This window comes from Marmota marmota, unplaced genomic scaffold, assembly GCF_001458135.2.
Source record: "Marmota marmota marmota unplaced genomic scaffold, marMar, whole genome shotgun sequence".
NCBI classification, from domain to species: Eukaryota; Metazoa; Chordata; class Mammalia; order Rodentia; family Sciuridae; genus Marmota; species Marmota marmota.
The window spans coordinates 6561174-6584139 of NW_026000136.1; the positions used below are offsets into that span (position 1 = coordinate 6561174).

The following is a 22966-nucleotide window of genomic DNA, read 5'->3' on the forward strand; positions in this document are numbered from 1 at the left end:
AGACCTAACTGCAGAGTTGGGGGGCCACTGGCACCCAAAACTTCACTCAGGGGCCGCATGGAAGTGGGCTGTGCCAGGACACGCGCCAGAAAGCACGTCACGCGGTGTTCCCCAGCGCCCTCTCCGCCTGGCCTTGCTGAGGAGGCTGTGGAGCTGACAGAGAGGAATCCTGGGCAGAGGCCCCACATCTGAAGGGAGAGAGGCCTGGTCAGACAGAGGTGAAGAGCTTGGGCATGGCTTTGGAGAGCCAGCTTCCTCCTCTGGCTTTTCCTCAGGCGGCCCTGTTGGGAATTTAAGGTACACATAGTCTTCCTGTCCTTCCCCCTTGGCGTTCCTGCCCCTCCCCCCTTTTGTTTTTGTATCAGAGATTGAACCCGGGGCACTTAACCGCAGAGCCACATCCTCAGCCCCGCCCCTTTTGTATTTTATTTAGACAGGTCTCACCAAGTTGCTGGGGGCCTCACTAAATTGCTGAGGCTGATTCTGAACTCCTGCTCAGCCTCCCAAGCCACTGGGATTACCGCACCCAGCTCCTACCCCTCTTTGAAGGTCGTTCCATGTTAGGGGACCCTCAGGGACTATTTAGGCTGCACCCAGCTTGTCGGGGGTCACTGGCCACATCATAGGAAACCTGCAGGATCTGCAAGAGGACAGTGCTGCCCCAGAGCCCCGAGCTCTCCTGGCGTGCTCACTGTGGCACTGCCCCTCACTTCCCTCAGCCCCCTGAATTTGACAGGAAACCTGTCTGGACCCTTGGTCCAGGCCGCTGGGTGGCCAGAGTAGTCCCTGGCTATCAGTCCTGAGGGTGATGAGTACTGGCTGCCCCAGGGACCAAAGGGTCTTTTCGAGGAATGCAGATGTGGTGCCGTGGAGCCCTAGCGTTTGGAATGTTGTGAGGGGGACCTCTGCAGTGGTTCTCCTGCTGTCCCCGCAGGGGTTGTCTGCCCTTCAGGGCTGTCTCCAGGCCCTCTGGCACCTACTGCCCACCTGCTGTGTGTCAGCCCTGAGGTGAAGGCAGCTTGTCCAATGGGTCACAGTGCATGTCAGCCTCTGGTAGGTACCTGGCCCCGAGCACAGGTGGGGTGCAGACCCACCAAGAGCCACCAAGCTCCCAGCTTCAGCTGAGAGTGACCACTGGTGTTTCGCATGTGACCCTACGTCTGTTTGTGTGGCCGCTGCTCTAGCTTTCTTGGTGGCTTTCAATAGTTCCACAAACCCACATTCTACCCCAGCCTGCAGAATGGTCCCTGACTCCCAGCCCTGTGTGCCTGGCCCCCGAGTAAGTGATCCTTGGGGAATGGGCCTCTGCCCCACCCATCATGAAGGGCACTCAGGAATGTGGGACTGCTGTGAGGATCCCTAAATGAAGGTGGGTGGGGTCTCTAGAAACAGGAAGTGCTGGGAGTCAGGGGCCAGTCATTCCTCCCATGGGTCTCCTTACCCTGCTGGTGCCTGGGCGTCCCCACAGTGGACTTAGCAGGGCATGGAAGTGGGGTGGGGAGCCCTGGGGTCTGGCCTGGTCACCCACTTGCCAATGCCCTTTGGTAAACCAGCCCCCACACCTTCCTGGCCTTGGTTTCCCCTCTGTAAAGAAGGGAACAAACTCCTGTCCTGAAGCCTGCTGCTTGTCCTCTGGATGTCATACCCTGTCCCTGGCTGAAGGGATGAAATCTATGCTGTCATCCCCTCCAGGAACCCATCCTTTGGCCTGTCACGGGTAGTGCTTGGTGTCACCACTGCCGGGGACCAATGAACAGGCCTGGGCAGGAGCCCTGTGGGGATAGGCCCCGCCCCAGGTAGTGGCCACCCCTGTGGAGGCACGGCCAGCTTTGCCCCAGTGTTTGTTGTCCATAGACTTCTGTGAAGTGTGGGTTTCCCTAGAAAGGGCATCCTGTCTCCCAGTTCCAGGAGCTTAGGCCCTGGGGCCTCACCGAGGCCTGGCAGAGCAGATGGGCTTTTCCTCAGGGACACTTGGCCTGTGGGAGGGCTCTGAGCTCCTGGAAGACTGAACGCCGCTGGCCCAGTGCACTGTCCTCACCTGGCCCGTGATGCGTAACTGGGCTGAATGAACTTTGTGGCTTGGCACCTGTGTTCATGCCTGGGGCTGTTAGCAGTGGGGGCGCTGGCTTGAACAGTTGCTCTGACTGGGAGTTAGGAATTCAGGATGACAGGGCCCCTGGACCGTGTGTTTGTGGCCCTTTACTCTTAGGGCCCACCACACAGGAGCCCTCGAAGCTAAGTGCAGGATCAGGGTAAGCAAAGATTGTTCTTTGGGAACACCATTTGAGGGGGTAAAAGGACACTGCATACAGGAAATAAGCAGAAGGGCAGTAAGTGAGGGTGTGGCTTCCTTCCCTGGCACCCCGAGGAGCACCGACCCTATGTCATCTGGGTGGACACTCAGCCAGCAAGGCACACTTCATCCCCTCTTTTGCTCCTTTCCATGTTCCAGGTATCTGTAAGAATACACTGGTTCCTGACCTGTCCCATCTTCAAATACGGTGCCAGGAAGGCCCTTCTCCTGCCCAAGGTCTTGCACATGAGTGTCCGCAGCAGCACCTTTCCCACAGCCAAACAGAGTGTGCAACCACATGCCCCATCCAGGGAGTGGGTCAACGGTGTGGTCCATCCACACATAAAGGAATGACATTCACGACCCTTGAGCTGTGTGCTCAGCGAGAAGCTAGACACAAAACCAGGTGTTGTATTAGAATTCCACGAAACCCAGGAGAGGCACATCATGGCGATAGAAAGCCCTGGGAGTGGCTACCATGGGCTGGGGGCCAGTTGCATTTTGTATCATTTTGTATAATAACAATAATTGTCTTTTTGTTTCTCTTGACTTTTGTCATAGGCATCCTTGAATTTTTTTAAAAACACAATTCAGTTATTTTTAACAAATTCATAGGATTTGCAGCCATTACCAGAATATAGGAACACCTTTATCACCTTTGAAAAGACCCTTCCTGCCCATTGCTGTCTCTTGTCCCCACCCAGCCTTTGGCCACCTCTGACGTGCTGTCAGAGCCACATGCTAGTCCTGTTCTTGGCCTCCCTTTTGATTTTCTAGTTGATCCAAGGCTCCTCCCAACCATTTTTCACCCCAGAGCTGCTGCGGCGTTGGCCGTCTTCCAGCTCTTCCAGCGTTTGCCATGTCCATGTCCTTGACAGAGCCCCCCTCACGGGTCTTCCCAGCTCTACCATGAATCAGGTGGCATGCTCTGGTCCTTGGTGGTCAGCTGGGACTCTGCCGATGGTGCTGGGTTTCAGGGGCAATGGGCAACAGCCCCAGGCTCACCTGCCTCGGGCTGCCCCAGCTGCCACCCCAGCTGCCATTCTCACTGAACAAATGCAGCTCTGCTGACTGTGCAGCCCGGGTCCCCCTCAGAGCCCTGGACAGGTTGCTCTTGTCCTTGCTCAGCCTTTCTAGGTGTCACCCCAACAGTCCTCCGAGGAATTCAGCACGACAGGAGGAGGCGAGGTTGTCCAGGGATGCCTTGCTCAGTCCCACAGCCCTTCTGGGCCACCGCCAGGGCTTTTGGCCCTCACTCCAGTCATTGCCGTATCCACAGGAAATGCTGGGAGAAAAGAGGGGTGCCCTTTTGCTGGGTACTGAGTCTTAGATCCAGCCCTGGCAGCCACCTGGGTGTTTTGCTTTGCAGGTGTGTGGCCATCATCCCTGACGTGCCGGTCCTGGGACCCTGGGGTGGGACAGTTCATCCTGGTGGAAGCGAAGCTGCAGCCTGTGGCCCCTGTGCCCATGGCCCTGGGGCCCAGCTTGCCAATGGCTTCCTCTGTGGTGGCACCTGTTGAGGCTCAGATGCCCAAGGAATGGATGGGTCCTTGGATAAATGTTCTTCTGAGGGGATATTTTGGGGTCCTTCTATCTCCTCTATTGTTTGCTCAAAGTCAGTAGCTGCTCCCCCATGTGGTGCTTCAGATTGGCAGCACCGCGAGAGCCACTCGCGTGGCATGCCACCCTGTTTGAAGGGTCTTTATTACAGATGGGGAAATTGAGGTTTGAAGGCAGGGCAGCCCATCAGAGAAGGCTGAACTAGCCACCTGACGGGCTGGGCCAGCTTCCGGGCAGGAAGGAGGGACTAAGTCCTCATGGGGGCAGGTGACAAGCTTGTTGACATGGGACCTAGAGAAGGGGCTGGGTTCAGGAGAATGGCCCAGTGGAAACGCCCTCGACAGGCCACTTTGAAGGGCACTGCTTTCTTCTTTTAATGGGACTGCTGCTTAGGAGAGAACCGCATACCTAGAGGGTAGGAATGACCCAGAACAGAGGTGGGCCAGGGACACCCTAAGATGCTGGATGGCAAGGGTGCCAGTGCTACCACGACAGGCTGAGTGTGGCATGCACAGCATCTCTGTGGAATCGGGGCTGGCACATGAGGGGCATGCTCCATGGGGCATCTGGGAGCTACTTGGCTACCTGTCTCGGAGCAGAAGAGTAACGGGGAATGGGGGCAGGTCTTGTTCAAAAGCATCCTTGGGTGAGGCTGTCCATCATTATACTTAATTTATTCTGAAAGTCAAAGAAAGTGGAGTTGAAGACATTTCTGTTCTTGGACGGCAGTGTGTGTTGAGAACTTATAAAGGGAATTAGTCCTTCATGATGACCAGACAGGTCTTTGCTGTCCTGCCCAATTCTGATTGGGAGGAGCAGGGTGGGCAGTCAGGGAATTCTTGTGGGTCCTGGCACAGACTGTAAGGAGACATGCTGATAGCTGCATGCCCACATTGGATGTGCTTTTTGAAAGACACAAGGTACCAGGAAGAAACAGAAAACTTGACAAGTCCCATAACAACTCATGAGATAGAATTTGTAATTAACACACTTCTACGAGGAAGGGCCAGGCGTTCTGGCTTCATGGTGTAGTGAACCCAGGGTCTAGGGAGCAGTAACAAGGGTTTCTTCCTAATTGTGCATCACCACAGAGGTGGGACCCACTAGTCTTTCCTTGATTGGACTGCTGGAGCGCCCAGGAGCAGCGCTTGACCCAAGGGTGTGAAGGGATGGCGGGAGCACCCGCGTCTGGACTCTGATCGAGTGGTGGCAGGTACTGTGCTCTGGCAGCCTGTTTCCAAGCTGGGACTTGGTGTAAAATAATACAAGCCTGTCATGGCCAGGCCCTACCTGTGCAGGTGGCTGAGCTGGGTCTGTCCCACAGAGCTATAGACCCCGGGGTGGGGGGGCACCTTCACTGCATCGTGTCAGGCTGGAGGCTCGTTCGTGGTGGCAGCTCATCTTTGCTGGTGATGCTGGGATCACCTCTGGTGATGTGGCGATACACTGAAGTTTCCTCTTTGATAATTAGAATCCTGCAAGAAAGCACCCACTTGACCCTCTCACCTCGTGGCTTCAGCCTCTCTTTACTGTCTTTTTAGTGCTGGGATTGAGCCCAGGTTCTCATGCTCATAGACAGGTGCTGCCAAGCTACCTTAGCCTCTCATGGCCAGTCTCTAAGAAGTTTTCATTTGGACCAGGCATGATGGCACACACTTGTAATCCCAGTGGCTTGGGAGGCTAAGGCAGGAGAATCTCAAGTTCAAAGCCACCCTCAGCAATTTAGTTAGGCCCTAAGCAACTTAGCAAGACCCTGTCTCAAAATAAAATATAAAAAGGGCTGGGGGTGTGGCTCAGTGGTTAAGTGCCCCTGGGTTCAATACCCAGTACCAAAAAAAAAAAAAAAAAAATGGTGTGCTTCCTGCTGTCATTGTCACTCTCCTCTCTTTCATCTCTTTTCTGCCTGCTTTGGTGGATGTCACTAGATTCATTGGCACTTTTTGTTGGTTTTGCTTTTAGTTCAGGTTGTTATCCTGTTTCACTCTTCTTAAATGTCCCAGATGTGCCCAGTGGGAGCCCCTCCCAGCCAGCTCCTGACTCCTGTAGACACAGCCCATCTTGCTTCCCTCACAAGGTACTTCGAGCCCACTGTGGATAAGCCATTTCTCCACAGAGCCCTGGTTCTCTCTGGGAAGCGTGTAAGTTGATGTACTAAGACCCTTGGGGTGGCCCAGCTGACTATTCTGTCATGGGACAGGGCCAGGACAGAGTGTCTCCCATTCTGACACCCTACCATTCACTCTTGCCTCTTTTTTGGTAAAAAGTTTTTGCAAAAATAACTGTATTATTTTATAACTTTTAATCTGCCTTTCTAATCATAGCCTAATATGTCTCTGATGTATTATTGTGCTAAATGTTTGATTTAAATTGGATACCATAAATTTCAGTGTGAAGGCACCATGTACCCTGCTCCTGTGTGGCTCTGGTTATTTCTAGATGCTTTGCTCTGTGATGCTGGTGACCCAGAGCTACCCTGGGTCGCTTCCGTGTGTGTCATAGCTCCTTATGGATGGAGCTGTCCCGTGCTGCTAAATTTGTGCTTTTGTAAAAGCAGGATTTTCTGTCTTGTGAGAGCTATGTGCCTTCTGGCCAAGTGTCTGCAGGAGGAGCTTCTGCTTTAGCTATCAGACATGCTGTCGTCCAAGAGGAGAGCCCTAGACCCATGGGATTGGCAGTCCGAGGAGGTCTCTCCTCTCCCCAGTTCCCTGTAGCTCATGTACCTGGCTTGAGGCCCAAGAGCTAGTTTGTCCAGGGTCACTTAGCAGAGCCAGGTCACCCCAGACTTGCTGATTCTGGGCCAAGTGCCACTGTGTAAGCATAGTGAGAGGGAATCTGAGGATATAATAGGCAACTGCACTTAGACATTCTCATGCTAAGAAGCCATTGGAACCTTGAGAATAGAACCTATAAAGGTAAGGGCAGCAGGCACTTAAGACACTATGGTGGAAGTGTTGTGAGGCAGGGCCTTTACCCTTGTCCCCAGTATCTGCTGCAGTGTCCGGACCATGGCAGGTATAGCTTACCATAGTGGTCATTCTGTCTGTGAGGGGCAAGGAACCTGGCCACCTGGGTCATCCCACAGCCCTCGCTGCTGTGCACATCAGCCTCTGCACAGATGGGGGCTCAGGACGGTGCACTAGCCTCCAGAGTCCTGAGGCCCATTGTCTAGAAGGCTCTGAGCAGACCCTGAGAAGTGAAGGTCCGCCGATGGCCACTGGATGGAGCTCTGAAAGCGATAAGCAAGAGGGCAGCCAGAGAGCCAGCCCCTCCCCCACTCCCTTCCCTCTTCTAGTCTTGCTCTGAGACAGTCCCCTGGACACAGGTGGCCTTCACCACCTATAGAAGTAGTGGCTGGTGATGGAGTTCCTTCTGCCAGGACTCTGGGGAAAGAAAGGGCCCCTTGGGCCGGCCGGCACCCCTCCTGAGAACACTGTTGCATCCTGGCTCCTTGACCCTCAGCACAGCCTTGATGTGGCATTTTTGGGCAAAGACAGGCCCTGATCACCTAACCCCTAATCTGTGAAGAAGTGTGAATGGTGTTGTGTAGGAGCCCCGCTTAACACTTTGCAAGCTCGCTGTTGGTATTATTTCTGTACTTTCGTGAAATCACTTAGAAGTTTCACATTTTGCCACGTGAAACCATGTCTGTGCATGTCCTGGACGGGGTGGATTCTGAAGGAGGCGGTAGGTTTTCTGGGCTGGGTGCCTCCATTCACCACCTGGCTGGATTGTTTGGAAATACTTAACCTGGTACACCACACTCTTCATTCTTTGTTGACTGGGTTGGCATAAAAGCATTGTGGGGAATATTGGATTGGGTCACTTTACTTCGTCCACCTGATTTCTTTGGCTGCAAAACTGTCAAAAGCATCTTTTCTGGGGTGGCCAGGTTTCTCTTGGTCAGTGCTAACTCTGGTCCTGCTGCCTCTTGCCCTCCCTACAGGGCTGGCCAGGCTCCCCCACCTGTGGCTCTGGTGACCCTGACAAGTGCAGGTCTGCCAATGGCCACTGGGTGGAGCTCTGAAAGCAAGCCTGCCCCAGGAACCATTTCATCCTGGAAAAGCGCTGTGAACCGCATCCTTCTGCTCATAGCTTAAAGCCTACAGCACTTTGAACTTCATAGCATTTTGTCTTTGGCATCTGTTCCCTGGGCTTTTGTGATGTCAGTCTCAGGGCCCCGGGGAGTCTCGGAGGCCTTGTGAAACACTGAGGTACAGTCCCCACGTGGTCAAGTTCGGCTGTCTCCACCATCCAGGCCACTAAGGTGCAGTCATTCCAGGAGGTCCTCACAGTTCCCGGGGCTACCTCCTCTGCTCTGGAACCACGAGGTGGGCTGCCTTGTACGGGTGTCTGGATGTTGGGATTCTGGGCATCAGCAGTCTTCCTTTTCGTCTCCGAGCAGCACAGGCCTTGTCTGTCTCCTTGACTGTTGATGGACAGGTGGGCCATCTCCAGGTCAAGCTCTTACAAACAAACCTGCTGTGAAAGCACAGGTGTGTGTGACATCTGCTTTTGCAGCTGGAACGTGGTGACTGCAAGCCTAGTTCTCTAAGTGACTGTTGAATGGCTGTCATTTTACAGCCCTCCCACTTTTCTAAGTCGCAGCCCTGGTGTAGGTCACATGGGAGGAGGTGGCAGTGGCCAGGCGGGACTGTGAAGTTTCTTAGACTGAGGTCAGAAGGGAAGGGACCTGAGGTGCTCTAGAGAGAGGGCTCGGTGATTGGAAAAGTTTGGGGAATGAATAACATCTTCCTTCTGAGAATTTTAAATGTGCATGATAAGAATCCCTGTTCTACAGAAGTGAACCCAGTGAAGCCCGTGTGCCCTGTTTCTGTGCCCCCTTCCCTGACGCCCCCAGCATCCACATGGGCTCTGTACCCTTGCGGCACAGCAGCAAGGGCTCCTCACTTGCTGCGAGGCCCGTGGTGAGTCCTTCACCCACTTCAGCCTCCCCGGGGAGGTTGATGGTCTCTGCTGGTCCTACAGCTTTTGGCCCAGGGGTCCCTGGGATTTTCAGTTACTCGTAAGCCCAGAGCAGGAGGAGTCCCTGAGCTGCCCTGGTGCAGGTGGGCCCAAGGTGTCTTCAGGGCTGTGGTGTAGCCTGGCCTGGACTCCGCTGGCTGGTCCTTTTGGAAGTCTGCTTAGCTCTGGGCTTCCTCTCGCCTCTGTATGAGGACAGGACAGGACACTGTTTTCAGATGTCAGGAGAGGCTTGAGGGACAGCCAGGCCCTGGTTGGCCTTCCACATTCCCGCCTTCCTCCTTCCAGCACCTCCAGCTTCTCTTCACTCAGCACTGGCCTGGGCAGTTCTCACCATGCCAAGGGTCCCCCCACGGCCCTCAGGGCAGCCATGGCTTGCCCAGAGCTGGTGGTTCTGTTTGCCTTAGCAAATGGGGCTCGCTCATGTGCACCCTGGGGCCTCATTGTGCTTGTTCCTGCAGTGCTGGGGATGAAACCCCGGTCCTTATGCATGCCAGGCAAGGACTCTGAGCCACCCCCACCCCCTGGTTCATTCTGTGAAGACCTGTTCTGTGACTTTTGAAGACTCAGCCCTTCCCCTTGACACAGCAGCCCTCAGGACCCAGAAGTCACTCCAGCAGTCCCCCACCAGGTGCTGTGGTGCCCTTGCTCTCACAGTACCCCAGCACCCCACAAGGTACTTTATGTTAACCTTTTAAGCGTAAGGAGGAAGGAGAGGGTTTCCCTGAGAAATGGCTCCCTGTCCACGTTGGTCAAGTGCTTCCAGGCACCTGGCTGCTGCTAAGTGCTGTCTAGGAAGTCCCTATCTGCTCTGACCTCCCACTTCACAGCAGAGAAACAACCCCAGGGCCGAGAGCTTGCCTCAGGCACATAGGGATCCAGGCTGTGGGCTGGGCTAGGCCTGCAGCTGCCATCTACGAGCTGCTGGGGCCCACAGGAGAGGTGTCCCTTGTGGGGGCAGCAGCAATTTCAGCGTCTTCACATCATGTTAGATCATGCAGGGAACTTTGCCAGATGGTAGACGTCAGTGCCTGGGACAGTCAGAGCATCAAGGCTGGCACCTGCTTCATATTACGAAAATCAGAAAGGGTGAGCTGCCACTGGGCTTGGTTCCCATGACCCTCCTGAGCTTCCTGATATCACAGTGCCCCTTGGAGACTTTGGTGACCCCTGTATCTTCCCTACCTTGCAGCAGCCCTTTTTAATCTCTTCCAGTAACCTTATTCTTGGTGAGGAGGTGTGTGTGTGTGTGTGTGTGAGTGTGTGCACGCGTGTGCGCACGTGCTGCCTAGACTGAAGGTCTTGGAGTGTTTGTGGTATTGTTGAGATGATTCTGTCCCCTTAAGTGCTGCTATTTTAGTGTGGTTGACCGCCCCCACCACCACCCTATCTCTGGAGGAAAGAACAAATGGTTTTCTGCGGTGCTGGTCTTCATAGGGTGCTGCAAAAGTCTTCCTAACATCACATCATGTCAGAGGCCTGGTCCTGTGTTGACAGGGAGACTGAGTAGAAGCCACGTTAAGAGCCTGTGACCAGGGCTCATGTCCAGGATAAATCAAGGATGTGCTCCAATGGGTTAGAAACATGGACAGATCCCCCCAAAGAGGTGCTGCTGCTGCATGAGAGAGAAGGTGCAGATGGCCTTGACCGCACTGTAGTGCACACACTGTTCTGGGGGACAGAAAATACAGATAAAGAGCACTACAGGGAGCAAGAATGTGCAGCGGCTGGAGCTCTGGAGTGACGTTTGGGTGCCAGTTGGCAGTCAGCCTGTTCCTGAGGAATGTGCCCCAGAGGGCTTGCTGTGGGCCCTGGGAGTCGCGTACAGAGCACCCTCCTGGAGGCAGCTCCGCCCCAGTTGGCTGAGGTGGGAAATGGCCAAATGTCCACCACAGCAGAGAGGAAGAATCAGTTGTGATCTGCTGAACTGGGAGCCTGGGGTGGCGGTGAAAACGAGTGGAAAGGCCAGAGGCAGAGTCAGGGGCGCATAATATAGAAGCAGACTGATGAAGAAGACCAAAGTAGGGACTGGCATCAAAGTTGAGACCCAGGTCCCCTGGCCAGACGAGCAGTGCAGCCCAGCCCTTGCCTGGTTCTCAGGTACTGCCCTTCTGTACCCCATGGCTCGGCTGTTTGGGGGAGAACACCTTGTTGAAGCCCAGGCTGCCACCATGTGGCTTTGTCAGGACTTTGTTCCTTTCTTAACCAAGCGGACTTACAGGGACTGGACTGGTGTGTTGACATTGTCAGATGCAGGGTCAGAAGCTCTGAGGAGGGGCAGAGGCAGACAGGTGAGGAGCTTGCTCTGGCCAGGTAGTCTAGATCTGTTTGCTCACCTCGGGCTGCGGTTGTGGCTCAGTGGTAGAGCGCATGCCCATCACGAGTGAGGTGCTGGATTCGATCCTCAGCACCACATAAAAATAAATAAAATAAAATAAAAGCATTGTGTGTGTCCACTATTAAAAAAAAAAAAAAAAAAAACAAAGGAAAATGACCTTCCATGTGCTTAGGTGATTACCCCAGCCCTAAGTGCATGTCACATAGCACTTGGTCAGCAGTAAGTACCCAGTGACGGTGGATTCACATGGCCACTTCTGTGAGTTTTTAAAGAGCTGGACACATCCCTAGAAATTCACATTTTAAAAATTCAGAAGTTGGGTTATTAATAAGGTTTACGTGGTTAATGGTCTTCAAATGTATGGGGTTCTCTTCCATATTTTTTTGAACATTTTAGTTTTTTTAAAACAAATTTTTTATTGTAGATGAACACAATACCTTTATTTTATTTTTTAATTTTTATGTGGTGCTGCGGTTCAAACCCAGTGCCTCTCATGTGCTAGTTGAGCCACAACCCCAGCCCCCCGTTTTTATTTTTATTTATTTATTTATTTACTTACTTATTAGGTACTAGGGATTTAACCGAGGGGTGCTTCACCACTGAGCCACATCCCCAGCCTTTTTACTTTTCATTTTGAGACAGGGTCTCTCTAAGTTTCCCAGATTGGCCTTGAACTTGTGACCCTCCTGCCTTAGCCTCCCAAGGAACTAGGGTTTCAGGTGTATGCCACCATGCCTGGCCCAGTTTTTCATCTTCACAGAGCACCAGTCAAATGAGTACAGCCCAGAGAGTGGAGGCAACAAATTAGAAATGAGAAGTCCCCCAGATCTTACAACTGGCTTTAAATTCAAGAATTTGACATGCAACTTCTTAATTTACTCCTGGTTTATTTTTTACCAAGTGCTTTTTATGAAAGAACAAGTGTTTGTTGTTTTCTTGATGTATCTGCCACAATTAGCAATAGGTCCAGTTTCCTGTAATGCGTTGCATAACCTTTGTGAAGGAAATCCAAGATTAAACTCACTTTTTGGTACCCTAAGTAATAAAACATGGCAGGCCTTGTGGTTTGATAAATTAATAATTAAATAATTAAGATAATTAATTTTAAATTATAATGTCAATAAATGTTGATGGTCAAGTTAATGGCCCTCAAATATAATTTTGAAAACCCCGTGTCCTGGTGTCTTCAGATTCATGAGGAAATAGAGGACTGAGCTCATAATCCACTTTGGCTTTTTTCAAATAGCTCCTTATTCTCCTCTGAGTAGCTCAATTTCCTTCCGCTTCCTTTTTTTTTTTTTTTTTTGGCAACATGGCGGAATTGGAAATCCTAACATACTGGGAGTCAGAGAGACCTAAGGCCCCGCTGGCTCCTCCAGAATGAATTTTAGCACAGGGGCACAGATGAGTAGGTGCCTGTGGAAAAGTGGGCTGAGCAGCACGTTGGCGTTAGCCACGGAGGCTGGGAGCAGACGGGAGAGTAGGAGGCAGCAAAGGAGCAGGGGCTAAAGCCAAAGCGGGGGTTGGGTAGAGGAGATATCACCCCGTGAAGGGGCTCAGTCTGTGGGTGTCCCTTGCCCTATGTGTGCCTCTGCCAAGAGATCTGACTTGGCTGCTGGATGTCCACTGGATCCATCTCAGCAGGGTGGGTGTGGCTGAAATTGATGCCAGTTGTGGGGCCCAGGGTCCTCTACACCCCCAGAACTTGGCCACTTTGCACCCAAAGCCACTGACAAATTGAAAAGAAAAAATGTGATTTGGGGTCCCTCCCTGCTTTGGGGAAGTGCAGTTGGATAGAGGAAGTCCAAGTGGGCAGAGGCTCTGCCTCTCCAGGTCTATGCTGAGTGGGGGTCTGCCCCTTCGCAGGTATAGAAAGCATAAGCAAGGAAGAGGGTCTCTTATACCAGGACACCACCTCACCAGGAGCCCTCTCCATCTGGATCCTGTTTCTCCAGCTAACCTGAAGCAGGCTGTCCTTAGCTTGACCTTGGGCCCTGAGTCTACTCATCCCAAGTCAGACATTTCCACAGTGGCCAGAGCACCCCCTGCAGGCCAGGCCAGGCTAGTGTCTATTGGGTTAGGGTCATTTCTTTAGCAAACCTTAAGGTCAGTGGAAGGCTGGGTCTGGGTGGTGAGTCGGGATGGGAAGGGATGGAGTGCTGACTGCTGTGCCCAAGAAGGGAGGGACAGTTAGTTAGGCTTGTGGCCTTGAAGGCTTGACTGAGACCCTGGCATACCTTAAAATGAAAATTTCAGTTAGAAGCAACACAGACAAGTGTCCTCCACTTCAGCCTTGAGGTTTATGAATAAGGAACTAGGCCCTCAGAGCTCACCAAGCACCTCACAGCCACTGGGGGCAGACAAAGCTGAGCATCCAGTGTATTTCCATGATTCTTTTTTTTTTTTTTTTAATATTTATTTTTAGTTGTAGTTGGACACAATGCCTTTTATTTATTTATTTATTTTATGGGGTGCTAAGGATCGAACCCAGGGCCTCACACGCACTGGGTGGGTGCTCTACCACTATGCCACAATCCCAGCCCTTTCCATGATTCTTCACAAGGCAAACTAACTCGAGCAGGTCCCAATTTGAGGAGATGTACTTTGTGTGTAATAAATAAAACTAAGCAGCTACCTCTTAGCTGAATTTCCCTACAGACCAGGGCAGGCGCTTGAGGCCCACACACGAAGGCCATGTAGTACAGCCCGGCTCCATGGCCTTTGGGCAGGTGTTCCCAGGTGGTCAGAGAGAATGCAGGGGCTAGCGCAGCACCCCACATCATGCCAGTGTTTCTGCAGAAGTAGGGGTGGTCAGGATAGCCCCACCACCCTGCACCCCTGCAGGGAATCACCTGAGGGAAACTGTCCTGTTTGCAGAGCCTCCTGGGTTTTAGATTTGGGGATTAGGTGGCCATGGGCCTGTAATTGAAGCCTAGAGAACTGGAATCGGGGCACATGGAGGATGCAGAGCAGCGGAGGTTCTTCCCACACCCGCATTTTAAAGTAGATGTCTAGTAAGTGTGAAGACAAAAGGTCCACGTGAGGTTGACGGCGCGTGACTGGCCGGGCTGCAGACACCTCTGGGTTTGGCCTGGGGGGCGGACGCCTTACCTGCACTGCCCCACGGCTGACATTCCTGTGCAGCTCTGCCCGAAGCAGACAATCAGGGCCACTTTACAGTCCCTGGTCACTGTGGGGAGCCCAGCTTCATGCCCTTCTGTGCCTTGCTGGCACTTCTACTGGTGCCCAGACCTCTGCCTCAGGAAGGCCCGTCAGCTTTGCTGTTGTGAGAAATCCTAATAGTGTTTTCTTCCTTCGGTTTATTTATATTTCATTTTGTGCACACTTTGGGGAGTTGATTGGAAGGACAGATCTATCCTGAAAACACTAAGCTGCTGTTATCGGTGGGGGCAGGAGCATCAGGCAGCCCAGCCCTCCTGACTTGTCCTCCTGCCGAGTGTCTGCATTTCCTTGCATTGTTTCCTTCATCTTGATAACTTGGCATTTTCTATGAAACATCTTTTTATATAAAAAGGGGTGTGTGTGAACCCTGCCTTCAGGTTCTCATCAAGTTTGAGAAAAGCCCGATGTCAAGGCTGCAGGTCAGCTGAGTGAGGACATGACCTGATCTTCAGGACAGGTGCACAAGGTCGGAAGGCCAAGAGGTTAGCTGAGGGGGTGCCTGTTCTTCACACAGAGCCCCTGTTGCTTTCCACAGCATGGCCTTGGCCCAGGGTTGGTCTTTCTGAGAAAAACACCCTGTGCCATTCCTGCGTCAGTGCATCTCTTTCTGGGGAAGAAAGTGCCCGGCATTCCAGGTAACAAAGTGCTGTGCATTCAGTTGAACTTCAGTTTCCTCTGAGCAGCTCATCTCCCAGGCTGAGAGAGCAGGGAGGGAGGAAGTGGAGCCTCCCAAGTGTCCGTGGCTGGCTCTGGGCCCCAGGACTGGGCCTGGGGCACCCTCTTCCCTAGGCCTGCGCCATCACCTGCTGTACTCCTGCGGGGTCCAGCGAGCAGCGCCGCTGCCCACAGTGCATTTTCTTTATCAGCCGACGGAGTTTGCTGGGAAAGTTTTTGTTGATGTAGCGGTAGAGAAGTGGTGTCACAGAGCTGCTCACAAAGGCCAAGAACTTGGATAAATCCTTAGCAAAGTGCAGGATCCCCAGGTAGTGCCCATCTACAGGCCTCCCTCGTGAGACCAGTACCATGTGCCCCAGGAGGCTCAGATAGTATGGCGTCCAGAGCCCAAACTGCGTGCACACAGTGGCTACCAGAAGCCTGTGCACGGAGGGGTCCAGCCTGCCTGCTTCCTGGTCCAGGGGCGTGTCCTCCTTCCGGATCCGTGAGATGAGCACCAGTGCATACAGCACAGCCAGGCCCGGCACTATGTAGCCAATGAGCACCAGAAGGGTATCTGCAGCCTCTGTGTTCTGCATCTTGGCACACTCCGTGATCCGGGACGACACGTGGCTGCAGATGTAGAAGAGCAGGGAGGAGAAGCTGGTCAGCAGTGCCCCACCCCAGACAAAGCCACACACGTGCCGCGTGTTGTAGACGCTGGCCATGTAGGTGCGCGGCAGGGCCCGCTCAATGTAGTAATCGAGGCTAAGCAGGGCAGTGGAGTACATGGTTACCAGGGAGGCCACATTGAACAGGATCAGCAGAGTCACATGGGCCTCACTGCTGAGGCTCCACAGTGCCCACCTGGAGTAGGGGGGACCCAGCAGGTGCACAGGGGCCAGGGCCGTGAGCACGAGGCCCGCGACAGCCATGTTCACGAAGTACACGTCCGGCATGGTCATGCTGCTCTTGTTGCTCAGGTTGGCCAGCACCAGCAGGGCATTGTAGCCCAGGCCAACGGGGACGCCCGCCACCAGATGGAGCAGCGAGAGGACCCATAGCCCTAGGCGCAGATCCTGGCACAGCTGCTCCTCACCCTGACCCGTGCCATTGAGCAGGCCGCAGCTCCACATGGCAGCCTCACCAGGCTCTGCGGCTCTGTGGAGAGAAAGGACACTCGGTCACTCCCTGTCCCCTTGTTCAGCGCCACCAGACTGCTGAGCCAGGAAGAAACTGCCCTCTGTGTGTGTTCTATGAAAACAGGTCCCAAGCTGGGCTGCTGTGTCCCCATCTCTACAGCAATGCCAGTGGGTGCGGTGAGGCTGCTGAACCCTGCTTTTCTGAAGGAAACGGTGTCCTGGGTGACACACGATGTGACAGAAACTGCTCCACGTACTCTCCTGCGTCCTAAGCCACAGCTGAGCATGGGTTCCTCTCCACCTGCAGAGAGCTACTACCACCTCCTGGCTCGGGGGGTAGGGGGACTCTTCAGGGTTAGAATCCACAGGACTCTGGGCACCTGGCAGTGCTAGGGCACCCCAGCAAGTCCTGCACGACAGGCTGCCTCACAGGGCTTCCCCCCTCGTGTAACTGAGTGTGATGAGCATCTGCCACGAGCTTGGATGGGAAACATAGCCTGTCCCCTACTAGGATGTGAACACGCACGCCCACCCGTGTATACCTGCCGAGCAGGAGCATCACGTTAGCAAGCGCACAAGCAGACGGGTAGGAGGACAGTGCATGCAGGCAGGACAGGAACGTGCCACGTGAGTGGAGCTGAGAGGGCGCCGTGAGGAACAGAGCCCCACAAGGGTCACTACTGGAGAAAGTGCATGGTGTACCCTGGAGCCCCAAGGGAGCCCTGGTCGGCTTCTCAGGGCTCACAGCCTGCTCCTCATTGCACCATCATGAGGCACAGCTGAACTCTCTGTTGGGTGTCCTCAGGTTTGAGGGGTGTCTGTGGGAGTCAGCCTGGGGATTCCCTCTATCAGAACACCCCAGCCTAGGGCCTGGCCCCTTGAAGCAATGCAGAGCCTGGGGACACAGCTAGTCTTGTAATCGAACAAGAAACTGGCAAGTAGAGGCATAATATAAACAGAACTCTCTGCTGCCTAAGGACAGATGCCCTCAAGAGAAACTTTACCTTTGGAATGTAGTTTGGCCCAACCAGACTCCTGTTCTGGGAATAGAAAAGCGTCTCAGGCAGACACAGAAAGCAAACATCGCCGCTTCCCAGAGTGCAGGGACAAAGCGAGGAAGCCAGGCTGCCGGTGTTGGCACTGGTCCCGCCCGCTGTGGGCCCCGCCAGGAGGAAGCTCTGTGACCGCGTGACAGGCTGTTCCCCACTCGTCCCACAAGTCCTGCAGGCATGCACCAATTGTCCCTGGCTCTCCACTGCTTCACTGGGTCATGGTAGTGAGCAGGGAGGGACCCGCCACCCCAAGGCTCACACCAGACAGGTGGGCCACAGCAGGGCTCTGGTGGTGATGAGGGAAAGGAAGAGCCTAGCATCAGCCACCACTGAGGGCATCATGCAGTCCCCCAGCATGGGTTCTCCTGCTCCCTGGGTCGTCCCCCACACCGGCCTCAGCTGTCCTTGTCCCAGAGTCAGGTGATCAGAATTGGGCTGAGCAGGAGTTCCTGTTCAGAAGCAGGGCCACAGTCCTCAGGTGCAGGTGTGTGTAGGCAGGTCACAGTCCTACCAGTGCCCCCTGCCTCTGGGACAGTGAGCACTGAATGGAGCCAAGTGCCCAGGGCTGGGTGCATGCAAGGCAGCCTTGTCTCCCCCCCCCCCCCCTCCAGGACAAGGGTGTACTCCCATTCTCCATGTGGACCAGTTGCTGCTCACTCTCAGACTGCAGTCCCTTCACCAAACCACCCTGGCCAGCACCTCAGGGACTGGTCCACTTGTGGGATATTGCTATCTGGTCTGACTGAGCGGCTGCCCCTTTTCTCTTTCCCCCCAAATGCCTGATGGCCGGTGTCCACGATTAAATGCTGCCTTCAGGTACGTATGGTTCTTTCAGGCTCCTGCGCACTGCATCCGGCTGTCGCTGGAAGCTAAGCAGCAGCCCATATCCTCCGGCCCACGGCTGTGAATCCCCCATGAAATGCACATTCAGTGGCCACTGCCAGTGGGTGTCAGTGGATGGCTTCTCCACCCACTAGCATCCTGGTCTTGCCTGGTCACCTGCCCATAGCCACATCCCCACCAGCCTGGCTTCACATGGCATACAAGAACCCAAGATGTCCCTGTGATCAGAGGCTGTATAGACTGCAGGTCTCTCTGCCAAGGAAGGGCCCTCCACACTATGTTGGGCACTGTGTCCCCCAGCTTATTTACAAGTGAGCCTTGGAGCTGCGCACCACATCTGATAGGCCTGGTCAAGTGCCCAGGTCCCTTTCCCTCCCTCTAGTACAATGTCCCTGTCCCTGGGCTGTCTGGGAGGCTCCCTACCTTGCTACTCACTGTGCCACAGCTTCCCTTGCCCCCGTCCAGCTCTTGGCCCCCAGCAGTGCCAATCATCGGCTCTTACCTTTATCTCGTGTCCCGCGTTCCTTGGCGGCGTGGATTCCAGACACCGGCAGCACGCAGCATGGCAAGGCCGAGGCAGCCACTGCAAACCAGAAGGACCTGTTGTGTCTCTGGAAGCCCCACTGCCGCCTCCTCAGTGGCCAGGCGGCGTGGGCTTGCGGGTGTGTGTGTGAGGGCCTGCCACACGCTCGTGCCCGTGGAGGCCACTGCTTGTTTTCTTCTAATAAATTACTCACAAAGTTTCTGCCTCCCTTGGCAGCCGCAGCAGCCCCTCCCTATCTCTGTTTACAGCTGGTTTTAAGAAATGAGAGGTGGCCCTTGGATGGGTCGGCGCTCCTGGAGCAAGCGTTCAGCTCCTCTCACCCTGCTTGGTAGACATCCAGGCTCCCGGGGCTGGCTGGGCTTGTGTGGAGGCTGTGGTGGCACTTCCCCTGTGCCCCTGCCTGCGTCCAGCCCTGCAGAGTGTCCTGTGCCGGGCCGGACCAGGGCTGGCAGAGCTGGGTCCGGGGTCCTGCTACACAGCATGGTTGAGAAACTCAGTTCTGAGTTCCCTCTTCCCTTGAGGAAATAAACTGAACAGACATTTGTCTGTAGAAACTAAGGACAAAATAGTTGGACCTCACTGAGACTCTACCATAGAGAGACTTTGGCTGCTTTCATTTCAGACCCAGGGACACAGAGAGCTCTTTGAAGGGCCAGGGCAGGCTCAGAATCTAAAGCATGGGGTGGAGGGGCCGCGCCTGCAACACGCGCCCTCCCAGACACCCCAGCCTGCGCGGGTGGTTATCAGTGGGGATTAAAGAGGAACAGCGCAGAGGGGGTGGAGGCCGCCTGAGGTTCGCCTGAGGTTCGCCTGTCACGGGCTGTGCCTGGCGGGTCTGCTCCCTGCTGTGCCCTCCCTGCAGTTGAGTGGGGACAGGGGCTGCCTGGAGTGCTAATACCTGCCACCAGATTAGTGGAGCAGAAGGAGAAGGAAGCCTGTGCCCTGCCCAGGATGGCTCCATCCTCGGGAGCCTGTCTGGCCATCGCATGGAACAAGTCTGTTTAGAATCTCTTGGGCATTCGTGTGCTGGCATGACCTGGCCCCTTGGTTAGAGAGCAGCACCATGTGGAGTGTGTGTTTGCACCGGCTGGGACATGTAGGAGGAGACAGTGGCCTCTCCGTGTTAGGTATGAGCAGCTTCTAAGTGTGTAAGAATTTATAACTTTATAGGTTAGAGGTAGCTTCTATGTATAGTTTTCTTCCACGTCAATTATAAGGATGTTTTGCTTCAAATGAAGGTTATAAGCCCAAAGGTATCTATTTTTATCCATGTTCGGTCCATCTAAAAAACGACATTCTTTTTGTTTTGACATGACCTCCCAAGAAGCACCTCCCCATACCAGGCTGTTACTTGGAGATCCTGGGAGCAAAGTGACAAGTTCCATCCCAGGCTGGCACTGTCTACAACAGGGACATGTGGAAAGAGGAGGCAGCTGGAGAGGGTGGGTGGGCACTACCACAGCCATGGAGGCCAGCCCCCAGTCAGAGATGGAGAGTGACACTCTGCCATTTCCTCTGTGGCATTCAGAACACGGGTCTCTGGAAACTCAGTGGCGCTAGCGTGAGCTCTCCACCGGCAGGCTGTGGGCCGCAGCTGGGGGATGGACAAGATGAGATGCCGCGCCACAGAAGCACCGCTGCCTCTGCAATTGGTGGAAGAGCTATGACCCTTGGGGCTCGGGGAGACAAGTCAGGAAGTGTTCCCACTCTCCCAATCACAGGGTGATGAGTGACATACTTCCTCCCATTATCACGTAGGGCTCCAGGGTGCCTGTCCCATTCAGGCAGTTGCCACACCATCTCCCCTGCCCATGCTCTGCCTGTGTTCCAGCGAGGTTTGTAGTCCAGGCTGGATGTGCCCACCATGCCACAGAGGGGCTCTGGAGGGACGCTGGCTGTGAAGGGCAGAGCTATCGGACTTACTGGCCTTTCCTGGTTCCTGTTCCCTGGCTGTTTGGGGAGGAAGGATGTCCTGCAGCTGGGGAACACGAGAAGGTTTCCACCCTGCAGCACAGGCCTCAGGACCTGGGCTGGGCTGCCCTTCACTTAGCCAGGCCTCATGAGAACCTGGAGCCAGAACCAGGTGGTGGGAGATCGGGGACAGGGGAGAAATCCCCCAGTGGTCTCCTCAGAAGTGGACTCGTCCCTGAGGGACTGAAGTCCGAGTTTGCTGTGACAGGAGGTTCTGGTGAGGCCCCTGGCTAAACAGAGATGTGGGCGAGAGCAGAGAGGCTCATCCCTGAGCCCATGCTGGGGCCCTTCTCTTAGCCTGGCCGAGGCCCGAGGCGCAGAGCACTCCTGGCACTCGCTCACATTCCGCCCGTCTTCATTTGGAGAGTTGCCTGCCAGATGGCAGGATTAATATCAGCTTCCAGGCCCTGCCACCTGCTGCCATTCCCTTGCCCACAGGGCCCAGGTCAGCAGGACCCCAGTAAGCCTGACATTCTCAGACCAGAAGAGTGTGTCCCCGCATCCCTGAGGCCCCAGTCACAAAGCACTGCTCGCCCAGCTCCCGCAGGCCCCAGCTAATAGCTTCACATTTCTGGAGTCTTCGGAGTGGCTGTGCTGCCTCCTGCTGGAGCCCTCCCACCTGCCCTGTCCAGCAGCCTCCCCGTGCTGTCCTCCCACCAGGCCCTGCTCCTGTCACCAGCTGGTTTGTCCACCTTCCTTCCATTCCTGTCACCAGCCTCTCCCACCCCTGAAACCCTCCCCCACATTTCCTGCAGGACCTGCCATACTCCCTGTTCCCACCCAGGTCCCACACCAGTGCCCCCACCTCTCAGATCAGCACTGGGACCTACACTTCTCAGGCTAGGACCCGGGCCAGGCCCTAACCCTGTCTCCCGTCCCCTTTCCCCTGTAACTCCCCTGGTGTCCCTCCCCTAGCCTCTGCCTGGCAGCCGCTTGCCTCTGCTGACCGTGGCCCGTGTGGCTGAGCCCCACCGCAGACGCCAGCCCTCACACTTCAGCGGGACCTTGGTTCTCCCCCTCCCGTGCGACCTCTGCCTGGCTGAGGGCCCGGTCTACTCCCAGGTGGCTTTTCTGAAGGTTTGAAGCTCCAGTGTGACCAGTAAACAGTCCGCAGTCATGCTCTGACCCCAGGTGCAACTTCCTTAGAAGGCTGCCCTAGAGGACATTCGGCAGGCCTGATCCCTCTGCTTCCTGCCCCCAGCTCTCTGTGGGAGGGACAGCCTGCCAGCCTTTGGGGTTCTGGTTGAAATGGTGCCAAGGTCGCTTCCCTTCTCTGTGACAAGCCAGGATGTGGCAGGTCAGGCTGGCTCAAGGAGGCTGCACTGGCATGGCAGGTGCATTGCCAAGTTTCCACTCATGAACTAGCTGTCCTTCCGCCTGGAACCCCCCAGAGCCCCTAGAAGGACCAAGTGACAGCCCACCCCCGACCAGGAGCAGGGGGAATGTAGGGCCCATGCGTGGATCTTGGACTGTCCTCAGTGTCCCAGTTACTGTCTCCCTGAAGAGAATTCATTAACCATATGAATGTGACACACATGCCCTCTTTCTTTTTTGTCCTTTTAATTATATGCATAAAAAAGAAAGTGTGCATACCATGAGGCCAGGGCCAGGCCTCATGTGAGTGGATACAGAGGTCTAAGGTTCCAGCCAGTGGGCCTAGCAGAGGACAGGAGAGGGAAATGGGAGGCCAGCCTCACTGTAGCAGAGAGGGGACAGAGCCCAAACAAACTGGCCCATGAAATATGAACAGGCTGACTTATAGGCAGCTGAGCCCTGGGCTCACCTAAAACTTTAGCCCATCCAGCCTGTGGCCTCTTCTCCTCTTTGTCCCCAAGAAACTACTTCCATAGCAACAGTATGCACTTCCATGTATAGCAACAGTATGCACTTCCATGTATAGCAACAGTATGCACTTCCATGTGCATCATAGGGAGCTGCAGTCACAAGAGACAACTGGAACTGAGGTGCCTACAGGAGGCCACCCTGAGCTTCCCAGCTGTTTTTCTTTACACATGTGGTGAAAAGGTGCTGAGACTTCTGTCCATGCGCTGGGTGGGGTGCTGGGCAAAGCCCAGCGGGAATCCTAGTGGCCTGCAAAAGCAACTGCCCGCCCCTGTAGAGGAGAGCTTGATTGGGGTAGCACAGCCAGAGGGTCAGGGTTGCAAAAGTTACCCAGGCAGAAGTCCACAACCCACTTGTGGCTCTGTGCATTCCTGTCCGGGCCTCTCTGCTGGCTTCTGGGTGACCTCAGGCTGACCTGTTGATCGTGCTTTCTGAGCCCCGCAGACTGGCATGATAATGAGGCAGGCCTAATTATTCACTGTGGTGGACTGATCAGGCCGTTGGGCACAGAGGTTGCGGCTCCCCTCTGAGTATACTAGGGTCTCCAGGGAATGCACCCTTTGG

At 54.6% G+C, this 22966-nt stretch overlaps 2 protein-coding genes across 5 annotated transcripts in view; one reads left to right on the forward strand and one right to left on the reverse strand.

The window, feature by feature from the left end:
• The window catches only part of CUNH7orf50 (chromosome unknown C7orf50 homolog), a 117304-nt gene that overhangs the window by 61470 nt on the left and 32868 nt on the right, over positions 1–22966 (forward strand). The gene's annotated exons all lie outside the window — the stretch shown is intronic.
• Gpr146 (G protein-coupled receptor 146) lies at positions 12042–21230 on the reverse strand. 4 transcript variants are annotated; one of them, XM_048785367.1, is made up of 3 exons: positions 18910–21230; positions 18469–18628; positions 12042–16169 (listed from the first exon to the last, which is right to left on the reverse strand). In XM_048785367.1, the coding sequence occupies exon 3, from the start codon at positions 16142–16144 to the stop codon at positions 15140–15142; it is 1005 nt and encodes a 334-aa protein (XP_048641324.1). In that variant the 5' UTR covers positions 16145–16169; positions 18469–18628; positions 18910–21230; the 3' UTR covers positions 12042–15139. The 4 variants fall into 4 exon arrangements, with proteins under 4 accessions (XP_048641324.1, XP_048641323.1, XP_048641322.1 ...); XM_048785366.1 differs by having other exon boundaries at positions 18548–18628; positions 18910–21229; XM_048785365.1 differs by lacking the exons at positions 18469–18628; positions 18910–21230 and adding an exon at positions 17155–18447 and having other exon boundaries at positions 12042–15641; positions 15876–16169.

Bases quoted from the DNA above. Each gene is read 5' to 3' on its own strand.
- Gpr146 (XM_048785364.1), bottom strand. From the start codon at position 17,522: ATGCTAGGCTCTTCCTTTCCCTCATCACCACCAGAGCCCTGCTGTGGC. The intron at 16,170-17,154 runs GTAAAGTTTCTC...TTCTCTCCACAG, and splicing joins GGCCAAACTACATTCCAAAG to AGCCGCAGAGCCTGGTGAGG.